Source organism: Neolamprologus brichardi, chromosome 22, assembly GCF_056152115.1.
Source record: "Neolamprologus brichardi isolate AB-2024 chromosome 22, ASM5615211v1, whole genome shotgun sequence".
NCBI lineage: Eukaryota > Metazoa > Chordata > Actinopteri > Cichliformes > Cichlidae > Neolamprologus > Neolamprologus brichardi.
The window spans coordinates 3,202,784-3,215,473 of record NC_142124.1 but is presented as its reverse complement, the minus strand read 5'-3'; the positions used below and the strand labels follow the sequence as shown (position 1 = coordinate 3,215,473).

The window sequence follows — 12,690 nt, the reverse complement described above, 5'->3', positions numbered from 1 at the left end:
TGTAAAAAATGTATGGAATCATGTCTGATTTTCATTCCACTTCTCACGTGTACACCACTTTGTGTTGGTCTTTCACGTGGAATTCCAATAAAATTGATCCATGTTTGTGGCTGTAATGTGACAAAATGTGGAAAAGTTCGAATACTTTTGCAAGCCACTGTAAACAGGCCGATACTACTGTACTTTAGTCTCGTCTAATTAGAATCAACTGTCTTCCTCCTGTCTGCCATTTCCTTGTTTCCTTGTGTGTGTATATCAGTGTGTGTTTGCTCTTTGTTGGAGCATCTGCGTCTCACTGGTGTTTCATCCACATCTCGTTTCCTGGTGGCCATCCCCTGTGTTGTCTCGGTCGCCTCACATTTCAGGTTTGGTTTGTAGTTCTCCCCAAGTTTTGTTCACGCCATACCCGTTCCTGTTATGTGCTTCACTTACGCTGAATAAAACTCACTCCCTGAATCTGAGTCCGCGTTTGGGTCCTTCCAATAAAACCCGCAGCTGTGACAGGGAGCTTTTGTAGTGATGTATCTTAACTATAAAATGTAAATTCTCAAATTATATTTTTGGAACTTTATTTTATTGTGTTTATTTTATTTTAATTTTAAAATTATACTATTAATATGTTATAAAGCTATGATAAAAACAATTCATATTGATGAGTTTGTTTGTCTCAGAGTCAGAGAGCCGTGTCTCTCTACAGTCAGAGGTTTTTGTACGGCGGCTCAATGAGTTTGTATCACTGTGGTGGACTTTTGGTGGAGGAACCAGACTGCAAGTTGGAAGTAAGTCCAACTTAAACCTCTTTTATTTTATCAGATTTCTTTCTTGTGGTTATCTTGACTTTTCTGTTCAGTGTGCCAGAAAACAAAAATCATTAAAATAGTTTTTAGATCAATTTTCATGAAGACACAAAGTTACCTTCAAAATAAATGTTAAAATCAATATTAACAAATGATATAAAACATCAGAGTTGACTTGAGGATTACTGAGATATATGTCTGGTTAAGTCTTGAGAGCTTTTGGTTTTAATTCAGTCTGTTAGAGTCAGAGAGCCGTGTCTCTGTACAGTCAGAGGTTTTTGTACGGTGGCTCAGTGAGTTTGTATCACTGTGGTGGACTTTTGGTGGAGGAACCAGACTGGATGTTGGAAGTAAGTTTATAATGTTTTTAAAGAAACTATATCGAGGTTTAAATGTTAGCTTTATAACAATGAAGTGTTCATGTAGAGGTAATATTATAACCATTATACACTGGAGGCTGACTCCATCAGCTTTAATTCGATTTTATGTCGACATTTCTGACATAAAGACAATGCATTGTGTAAATAATATAAACTGTCATCAGCCTGTGATTATTTTCTAGTTTGAAATCACAGTCACTGTTTCTAAGATGAATTAAATGTAACTGTCCTCAAGTTAAACAGAATGAAGATAAAGATTTCTGGTCTTTTACTTAGTCAGTAAAAATGTAGAATTTACTTAGAAATCATAAAAGCACTACAATAAATGACTGAAATTCACATGAGGTAAGTAGAAAACTTGTGTATTATACAGAACGGAGGCTTTTGAAGCTTAACATCTTGTATAATTGTTGCCATATCTGCTTATTTTATTTCCAGAAGTTAAATTTCAGGTCAAACTGTGTGATGATTCTCTCTGTGCTGATATGCATGAGAGGTTTCTTAAAGGGAAGTGAAACAATGTGTGAGTTAATGACTGGTGGAGCAGAAAAAACGCCTGACAGAAACTTCTTAACAGAGAAAATCAAATTGTGGTTCTTGTCCTCTAAGCTGATTGGTGTTTCCTAGGTGATACCCGCCCCGCCCTGAATGTGCTGGGTCCCTCCAGTGAGGAGCTGAAACAGGGGAAGGCCACGCTCATGTGTGTGGCCAACAAGGGCTTCCCCTCAGACTGGAAGCTGTCCTGGAAGGTGGATGGCAGTGGCAGCATCAGCTGGGAGGAGAGCAGGAGCCCCGTGGTGCAGGAGAACGACGGCCTCTACAGCTGGAGCAGCACCCTGAGGCTCCCTGCAGACCACTGGATGAAGGTGGGCTCTGTGACCTGTGAGGCCACCCAGGGCTCCCACACTCTGGTCTCAGAGCCACTCAGGAGAGACCAGTGTTCCCAGTCCTGAACTATATGTGACTTTTATGCTGGTTTTACTTTCACACTGCATTCTGTAGCTTTTTTTTTTTTCCAACTTCTTCTCTCATTTTTCATTGCTTTGTTTAAAGTTTAAAGTTTGTTTAAAGTTTTAAAGAATAAAAAAAATCTACATTAAATAAGAACCGAGTGTTTGTCTTACTTTTGTGGTGATGTCAATATTAAACTCTAAATAATGATTTCCAGGATTCTTATTGGAAACCAGTGTGCTATCTGTAGAAAGTCAATATGAGTCAGTAGAATTAAGTCACTTTGAATACATGAAGTTAAGCGAAGTTTATGTTAAAGAATAAGTTCGAAGGGGAATTGATAAGAACTTAGAGATTATGATTTTATTACTGAGAATATTGAGCGACACCGCCGTTATTCCTGCAAAGTCATTGCATGCTGTTTAATGAATGTTTCAGCATGTTGTAGCTTGTTATATAAAGCAGTTTGAGTTCTCAGGTGGAGTAGAAAAGCGCAATATAAGAATGAGTCAAATGCCGTGATCAGTGTTGAGGTAGGTATCTTAAAGTATTGTATTATGCAGAGTACTTTTTTAAAGTAATGCAGTACATTATTTTGGTGTTTTTCTGTAAAATCACCTGAAACACACCATCTCATAACTATCATTTAACAATAAGAACTTATAGGCTACAGTCCCTCACGCCAATATAAATCCCTATCCTAATGAGGACACACATACAGTGGCTTGCAAAAGTATTCGGCCCCCTTGAACTTTCCCACATTTTGTCACATTACAGCCACAAACATGAATCAATTTTATTGGAATTGCAAGACAAAGTTATCAGACTAGTATTGAACAGCAAAAAAGAAAAAATCTACAAACCTGAGAAAATTGGACTTAAATTTTCTATTTGAAGTATTTCTATAAGTTATGCAGACAATTGTGACTCACTGATTTTGGTGATTTACTTGTGTTTTTTTCTCTTTCTTTAAGAAATGTTTTCATAATGAGCAATATTCAGGAATTGGTTCACATGTGTTTGAGCTACTATGAAGCAGAGGTCAAAGGTCAAAATTTGATTGAGTGAGATACAGATAGATTTCCAAATTCTTCTTTGTTTAGCAGCAATAACATTTTCACTCTATCACTCTGTGTGTGTGTGTGTGTGTGTGTGTGTGTGTGTGTGTGTGTGTGTGTGTGTGTGTGTGTGTGTGTCCTCAGTGAACTGTATCAGTCTCTGCAGTATCTTCCAGCTGCAGCAGTCACTTCAGTTTCTGTTCAGTCTGACTGAGGGAGGTTTTTGTACGACTGTTTTTCACTGTGTGAACACCCACTGACTGTTAGGATTGTGTTCACTCTGACAGTAATAAACTGCTGCATCTTCAGCCTGGACTCCACTGATGGTCAGAGTGAAGTCAGAGTTTGATCCACTGCCTGTAAAACGAGCTGGAATCCCTGATTGTCGACTGCTAGCACGATAAATGAGCAGTTTAGGAATTCCTCCATCTTTCTGTTGGTACCAGGATAAAAAGTCGCTGTTATAAACATTCTGACTGGTCCTACACTTGATGCTCACAGTTCCTCCCACAGCAGAGCTCACTGCTCCAGGCTGAGTCAATGTATATTGTCCTCTGGACTCTGAGGACACAGAGACAAAAACATAAAGCAGCTTCATGGTTTTGTGGGCTTCATTTCAGAGGGACAGATGTTGATAGAGGAGAGGAGTTTGATTCTCTGGACTTTACCTGTGAAGCAGCAGCAGAGGAGAGTCCAGATGAGGACGCAGATCAAAGTCATGTTTTTGATGAGGAGGATTTCTGTGGCTTCTGTTGTGATGAAGGACAGCTGTCAGTCATCCAGTGTTCAACTCTCAGGACTATAAACTCTCCCAGAGCACTGGAGCATGGTGCTGCTGATGCAAAGTGCCTCTCTATGGAAATGAACTGACTGAATACAACAGCTACTTGGCTCAAATAGTTGATGCTGTTTATCAGTTAATCAGTTTTTCACAATGTCCACTGTAATTTATTTCAAAAGAACGATTTTTTTGGAAAGGAGATTTCCTCACCCCAATCCAAGTGTTGGCCAATCAGGACTGTGCAGGGTGCCAGTTTAGCTCAGTGGGTCATGGGAGGGGGCAGCAGCCTGGATTTGAGTCTAACCTGTGGCCCTTTAATGTGTGTCTTTCCCACTTTCCTGTCTGTCTTCACTGTTTTACTATCCAATGATGGGAAACATGCCCAAAAAAACCCAAACATGCTAACTATAAGACAGTGTTGCCTGAAGATAAAAGCACACACATTTGTCCTTGTAAGACACAATCTGATTTTGTTCACATAAGAAAAAGAAATACTGTACTTATCTACTCACAAACACATGAACAGAGTTTCTGAGAATCTTCACCCTGAAAGAAGTTAGAAAATGACCTGTCAACAAATTAAAGTGCTGTTTACATGTAAAAAAATAGGCCAGAATAAATAGAAAGGTCAATGTTTTTCAAACTACACCTGTGCATGTAAACATGGACTCAAAAGTGAAAGACATTTCAAAAAAATTAAAGAAAAGGAACAATTTGTAAAAGTTATTTTAGAGTTTTGAAAAACTCGCTCAGTACAAAAAACCTTGCAGTGATTCACATTGATGCATGATGCTGACCACAGGTTGGAAAGTTAAACATGACCACAGCGCAGATATCATTTGTTAAAATGTTTTGTAGAATAACAGGACAACCTGTGAGACTGGAAAGACTCGACTTTCATGTCCTGAACATGTTATTTTCTGTTTTGTGATGTAGTGTGTAATGCTCAGCAGTATTTTCATTTTAACTGGTTCTGTGCATGATCTAAAGCAGTCTTTCTCAAACTGTGGTACACATACCACAAGTGGTACTTGGGCTCTCTCAGGTGGTACGCGGGAAATGTCCATATTTTTTTTTAAGATTAAATAATATACCATTGTGGAGGTATGCAAAGACGACACGAGCCTTCCCGAGGCTCTTCTGGGAGCCGAGGTCAACCAGAAAACGTCTCCCCGAGCATGAGTCCTCTATGAAGTGCAGCCTTTCCTTATCGCCAGCGGTCACAGCTGCTACAGGCGGCCCAGGGAAGTGGCGGGCTCATTTCCCTGGGCCTTAAAACTGCGGCACAGCGCTGTCACGCTGATGGTAAAAACACAACCCTTTTCGATGACACCGCGATCCCAGCCACTATCGATGAGTTGGAGGCCCCCGGGAGAATCGGTGGGGGCGCGGGAGATGCCGTCGATGAGTCGGGAATTGTCGTCTGGATGCCAAAGCTCCTGGTAGCCAGGAGAATGTGATCCACTTCTTCTGCAAGTGACTGGGAATCCTTCGCACCCAGCAGCGGGGAGTTGTCAAGGCCAGCTCAAGGAAGACGTGAGTGAAGAGGAATCCGCCGTCATCCGTTCCTAGCAAGGACAGCGTGCTCTCCATGAGCTCGAGAGCGGTACCATCACCCAGGCCAGAGAGAGAGAGGAGTTTCTCAGCCCGCTCTGCATCGGAGGGGGAGTAGTCCCGCAGCAGCAGCACCTTCAGAGCGGTGTATTTCCCTTTGATAGGGGGGGATCCCGGAGGAGGGTCATCACAAAACAGGTCCGAGGGGCCCGTCCAGCCGCCTGTTACCGCTGGGGGGTCCGAGGGGCCCGTCCAGCCACCTGTTCCCGGTGGGGGTTCTGGAGAACCGCACCAGCCTTTGTTCGTCTCCGCTGGAGGCTCCGAGGGGCCCGTCCAGCAACCTGCCTCCGCTGGAGGGTCCGAGGGGCCCGTCCAGCAACCTGCCTCCGCTGCAGCGCCACCACCTGCGGCTCCCGCACCGTCGCCTGCAGCGCCACCACCTGCGGCTCCCGCGCCGTCGCCTGCAGCGCCTCCCTCATCTGGTCCAGCCTCCGAGTCTTCGGCTCCGCCTTGTCCAGCCTCCGAGTCTTCGGCTCCGCCTGGTCCAGCTTCAGCCTCTGCGTCGCCTGGTCCGGCCTCCGAGTCTTCGCCTTCAGCGTCGCCTGGTCCTGCCTCACTCCATCTAGCTTCGTCTGCGCCTGAGGTCTTCATGCCGTGTGGTCCTGTCCGCCCTGCACGTCCTGTCCGTCCTGTCCGGCCTGCTCGTCCTGTCCGGCCTGCTCGTCCTGCACGCTCTGTTCGGCCTCTTTCCAGGCCGATGACTGGACATCATTGCCGTCATGGACGACCCCCTGAACTACGTCGCCGCTGGTGCCTCCTGCCCAGCCGGCCTCCTGACCTGCTCCGTCGCCGCCGGTGCCTCCCGCCTGCCCGGCCCCCAAAACTGTTTTCTGGACTCTTGGGCCGTCGTCCTCCGGGCCGGCCCCCTGAACCGCCCGAATTTGGACTGTTGTGCCGTCAGCCTCCGGGCCGGCCCCCTGAACTTTTTCAGAACTGTTTCCACATCGCCGCCACTGCCTTCCGTGTGGTCGGCCGCCTGAACTGGACTGTGTTTGGGCTACTTTCTTGGGTTCTGTTTTGTTTAGGGGGGTTTAAACCTCATGCCAGAGTGCCTGCATTTTGGGTCCAACTCCTGCCTGCCACACAGCGACTCATGACAAGTGGCAGTCGAGTGAATCACAGCCATTTGATTAAACTATGATGGTTATGGCTTATGCATTGCAGGGGCAGGCGTCGTGCAAGGAGGGTGTCTAGGGGGTCCGGGGGAGGCTGAATATACTTTCATGTTAAGGCTGCCGACCTATTGCACGCAATGGCAGCGCCATCTTACCCTCCAACCATACTTACATTACCCAAAAACATCACATGGGGAAGACAGGTCAGAGAGGTATAACAATGGAAAATGCACCACATGAGGAAAGATAAGGAGAAAAAAATAACTCCCCCCAGACTGAGCTCCAACAGGGAGATCAGTTTGAGAACAGAAAAAAACACCTCTGCACATGAAAAACTCTTAATACACCAAAGAAACACATGACAAGCAACAGGGGTGGATAAAGAGTGAGAGACAGCCAGTGTAGACAGTGCATCCGGGCCTGCAGAATAAGCGCTGGTCTCCTTGATCCACCGTCAGCATCGGAAGGGAATAAGCGTCGAAGGCGTTTGGAGGGGGGATGAGTGTACATCTGCATGTGTATATATGTATGTGTGTGTGTGTCCAGAGTTCAGCTGAGACAGTGTCCTTCGCCCTGCCAGGCTAAGTAAACAGTCTTCCAGCCAACCCAGGTGGCCTTGCATGGAATGGGAAGAACAGTCTAAACACAGTTGTTATCAAGGTGTTGTTGTTCAGCTCCAGCCTTGAGGCCGCAGCTGGCGCCAAAGGGATAGCCGCATGAAGTGATGATGGTTTTTACTTTAGTGCGAACAACTCATATGAATTTCAAAGCTGTTCTAACAGTCCAACACTGGTCTCTCAATCTCCCGTTGGAGAGCAGTGAGCTTCTCCATGATGTTGTCATTCTTGTGCTCAAAGAGCCGATTCTGAGAACTCACGACCACAGTGAGCTTCTCCAAGATGTGATCCAGTTTGTGCTCTGAGGTCTTATTCTGAGTATTCACGGCAGCCGTAAGCTTCTCCAAGATCTTATCCGTGTTGCACTCAATGAGCCCATTTTGAGAAACTCACGCCTCGTCCCATCATTTCAATCCCAGCGGGCAGCCTTGTGGGGATTTGAACAGCCGGTTCCGCTTTCTTAATTCTTCGATAAGTCAGGGCCAAGCCAGCTCCGATCAGCAAGAACCCTGTTACCATGGTTCTGAATAGGTAGATATCTTCAGCACTCAGGCTCACCCAAGCCCAAACTTCTCGTTGAGAAAAGGGTGTCAATTGCATTTAGGGACCAGTTGATCAAATCCATAATTCCTCTTTTAGGTTTTAGAGAACAGACATGTTAAAAACACAACAGCCTTAAAAAATGCAGAATAGTTTGGATCCTGAAGCAGGGTTCATAAGTCATCACTTAAAGATTGGATATCCCACCTGCTGTGAATGTTTTAATGCAGTACAGTTGTTATTATTATCATTTGTCACATCCTGTTTGTGACAGTTAAAATAAATAACATTCGTATAAGAAATAAAATTATCTCGTGTAAACTGTGTGGTGTTACAGTGGCTTTTCCACATTTTGTCACATTACAGCCACAAACATGAATCAATTTTATTGGACTTCCACGTGAAAGACCAACACAAAGTGGTGAACACGTGAGAAGTGGAACGAAAATCATACATGATTCCAAACATTTTTTACAAATAAATAACTGCAAAGTGGGGTGTGCGTAATTATTCAGCCCCCTTTGGTCTGAGTGCAGTCAGTTGCTCATAGACGTTGCCTGATGAGTGCTAATGACTAAATAGAGTGCACCTGTGTGTAATCTAATGTCAGTACAAATACAGCTGCTCTGTGACGGCCTCAGAGGTTGTCTAAGAGAATATTGGGAGCAACAACACCATGAAGTACAAAGAACACACCAGACAGGTCAGGGATAAAGTTATTCAGAAATTCAAAGCAGGCTTAGGCTACAAAAAGATTTCCCAAGCCTTGAACATCCCACGGAGCACTGTTCAAGCCATCATTCAGAAATGGAAGGAGTATGGCACAACTGTAAACCTACCAAGACAAGGCCATCCACCTAAACTCACAGCAGAACAAGGAGAGCGCTGATCAGAAATGCAGCCAAGAGGCCCATGGTGACTCTGGACGAGCTGCAGAGATCTACAGCTCAGGTGGGGGAATCTGTCCATGGGACAACTATTAGTCGTGCACTGCACAAAGTTGGCCTTTATGGAAGAGCGGCAAGAAGAAAGCCATTGTTAACAGAAAACCATAAGAAGTTTGCAGTTTGCCACAAGCCATGTGGGGGACACAGCAAACATGTGGAAGAAGGTGCTCTGGTCAGATGAGACCAAAATGGAACTTTTTGGCCAAAATGCAAAACGCTGCACATCACTCTGAACACACCATCCCCACTGTCAAATATGGTGGTGGCAGCATCATGCTCTGGGGGTGCTTCTCTTCAGCAGGGACAGGGAAGCTGGATAGAGTTGATGGGAAGATGGATGGAGCCAAATACAGGGCAATCTTGGAAGAAAAGCTCTTGGAGTCTGCAAAAGAATTGAGACTGGGGCGGAGGTTCAGCTTCCAGCGGGACAACGACCCTAAACATAAAGCCAGGGCAACAATGGAACGGTTTAAAACAAAACATATCCATGTGTTATAATGGCCCAGTCAAAGTCCAGATGCAAAGAAGAATGGGCAAAGATTTCAGTCTGTAGATGTGCAAAGCTGGTAGAGACAGACCCTAAAAGACTGGCAGCTGTAACTGCAGCAAAAGGTGGTTCTACAAAGTATTGACTCAGGGGGCTGAATAATTACGCACACCCCACTTTGCAGTTATTTATTTGTAAAAAATGTTTGGAATCATGAATGATGTTCGTTCCACTTCTCACGTGTTCACCACTTTGTGTTGGTCTTTCACGTGGAATTCCAATAACATTGATTCATGTTTGTGGCTGTAATGTGACAAAATGTGGAAAAGTTCAAGGGGGCCGAATACTTTTGCAAGCCACTGTAAACAGGCCTATACTACTATACTTTAATGTCGGTCATAAGAGTGGTACTTCAAGAGACATATTTTATGAGGTGGTCCTCACTGTGAAAAGTTTGAGAACCACTGATCTAAAGACACTGAGTGTTTGTGAGAACACGTAAAACTGTTTTGATGTATTTGTGCAGTTTGAGGTTTTGTGAATGTAGATTGAAAATTCAATTTAATGTTTAGAGTTTTGAGAAAGAAGGTGGAAGTGTCGTGGTCCAGAGTCTCTGGACGCCATGTTTATGTTTTAGGTTAATTAATGTTCTGTGGTTTTGTTTATTTTGGGTTATTTGTGATTGTTCAGAGTTTGATGTTCTCTGTTCCTCCCATTGCTTAGTATTTTTGGTTCTATGGTAATGTCTTCAGGTTACATCCTCCCAGTCTCGTCTAATTAGAATCAACTGTGTCTTCCTCCTGTCTGCCATTTCCTTGTTTCCTTGTGAGTGTGTATTAGTGTGTGTTTGCTCTTTGTTGGAGCATCTGCGTCTCACTGGTGTTTCATCCCCATCTCATTTCCTGCTGGCCATCCCCTGTGTTGTCTCAGTCTCCTCACATTTCAGGTTTGGTTTGTAGTTTTCCCAAGTTTTGTTCACGCCATACCCGTTCCTGTTATGTGCTTCACTTACGCTAAATAAAACTCACTCCCTGAATCTGAGTCTGCGTTTGGGTCCTTCCAATAAAACCCGCTGCTGTGACAGGGAGCTTTTGTAGTGATGTTTCTTAACAACTATAAGATGTAAATTCTCAAATTATATTTTTGGAACTTTATTTTATTGTGTTTATTTTAATTTTAAAATTATACTATTAATATGTTATAACGCTATGATAAAAACAATTCATATTGATGAGTTTGTTTGTTTCAGAGTCAGAGAGCCGTGTCTCTCTACAGTCAGAGGTTTTTGTACGGCGGCTCAATGAGTTTGTATCACTGTGGTGGACTTTTGGTGGAGGAACCAGACTGCAAGTTGGAAGTAAGATTATAATGTTTTTAAAGAAACTATATCGAGGTTTAAATGTTAGCTTTATAACAATGAAGTGTTCATGTAGAGGTAATATTATAACCATTATACACTGGAGACTGACTCCATCAGCTTTAATTCGATTTTATGTCGACATTTCTGACATAAAGACAATGCATTGTGTAAATAATATAAACTGTCATCAGCCTGTGATTATTTTCTAGTTTGAAATCACAGTCACTGTTTCTAAGATGAATTAAATGTAACTGTCCTCAAGTTAAACAGAGTGAAGATAAAGATTTCTGGTCTTTTACTTAGTCAGTAAAAATGTAGAATTTACTTAGAAATCATAAAAGCACTACAATAAATGACTGAAATTCACATGAGGTAAGTAGAAAACTTGTGTTTTATACAGAACGGAGGATTTTGAAGCTTAACATCTTGTATAATTGTTGCCATATCTGCTTATTTTATTTCGAGAAGTTAAAGATGGGAATTTGACAGTGTGCAGAACGTCTGGTGTTTCTGTTGTAGCAGATATCATTTCAAATGTCATTAAAATCATGTAAGCAGTAAAAACAATTAATTTACATCATTCAAGTAGTGCTATTAAGTTTCTTATCTCTAACAAGTGATGTGTTGTAGATAACTGATGATTTTGAAGCTAAACTTGTTTTGTAAATGTTTCCACATCTGCTTCTTTTATTTCCAGTGTAGTTTGAACATATTTCAGGTCAAACTGTGTGATGATTCTCTCTGTGCTGATATGCATGAGAGGTTTCTTAAAGGGAAGTGAAACAATGTGTGAGTTAATGACTGGTGGAGCAGAAAAAATACCTGACAGAAACTTCTTAACGGAGAAAATCAAATTGTGGTTCTTGTCCTCTAAGCTGATTGGTGTTTCCTAGGTGATACCCGCCCCGCCCTGAATGTGCTGGGTCCCTCCAGTGAGGAGCTGCAGCAGGGGAAGGCCACGCTCATGTGTCCGGCCAACAAGGGCTTCCCCTCAGACTGGAGTCTGTCCTGGAAGGTGGATGGCAGTGGCAGCATCAGCTGGGAGGAGAGCAGGAGCCCCGTGGTGCAGGAGAACGACGGCCTCTACAGCTGGAGCAGCACCCTGAGGCTCCCTGCAGACCACTGGATGAAGGTGGGCTCTGTGACCTGTGAGGCCACCCAGGGCTCCCACACTCTGGTCTCAGAGCCACTCAGGAGAGACCAGTGTTCCCAGTCCTGAACTATATGTGACTTTTATGCTGGTCTTACTTTCACACTGCATTCTGTAGCTTTTTTTTTTCAATTTCTTCTCTCATTTTTCATTGCTTTGTTTAAAGTTTAAAGTTTGTTTAAAGTTTTAAAGAATAAAAAAATCTACATTAAATAAGAATCGAGTGTTTGTCTTACTTTTGTGGTGATGTCAATATTAAACTCTAAATAATGATTTCCAGGATTCTTATTGGAAACCAGTGTGCTATCTGTAGAAAGTCAATATGAGTCAGTAGAATTAAGTCACTTTGAATACATGAAGTTAAGCGAAGTTTATGTTAAAGAATAAGTTCGAAGGGGAATTGATAAGAACTTAGAGATTATGATTTTATTACTGAGAATATTGAGCGACACCGCCGTTATTCATGCAAAGTCATTGCATGCTGTTTAATGAATGTTTCAGCATGTTGTAGCTTGTTATATAAAGCAGTTTGAGTTCTCAGGTGGAGTAGAAAAGCACAATATAAGAATGAGTCAAATGCCGTGATCAGTGTTGAGGTAGGTATCTTAAAGTATTCTATTATGCAGAGTACTTTTTTAAAGTAATGCAGTACATTATTTTGGTGTTTTTCTGTAAAATCACCTGAAACACACCATCTCATAACTATCATTTAACAATAAGAACTTATTGGCTACAGTCCCTCACACCAATATAAATCCCTATCCTAATGAGGACACACATACAGTGGCTTGCAAAAGTATTCGGCCCCCTTGAACTTTCCCACATTTTGTCACATTACAGCCACAAACATGAATCAATTTTATTGGAATTGCGAGACAAAGTTATCAGACTAG

The 12,690-nt window shown here is 43.0% G+C and overlaps 1 pseudogene and 1 gene segment (V, D, J or C); both read left to right on the top strand.

Annotated features, from left to right (window-relative positions):
• Positions 1 to 747: 747 nt before the first annotated feature.
• Positions 748 to 2,267, top strand: LOC148096589 (Ig kappa-b4 chain C region-like). The segment is given in 2 exon segments: positions 748 to 779; positions 1,805 to 2,267. A coding segment is annotated over 1 exon segment (255 nt).
• An 8,250-nt stretch (positions 2,268 to 10,517) lies between these two features.
• Positions 10,518 to 11,994, top strand: LOC148096588 (Ig kappa-b4 chain C region pseudogene; annotated as a pseudogene).
• The last annotated feature ends 696 nt before the right edge of the window (positions 11,995 to 12,690 follow it).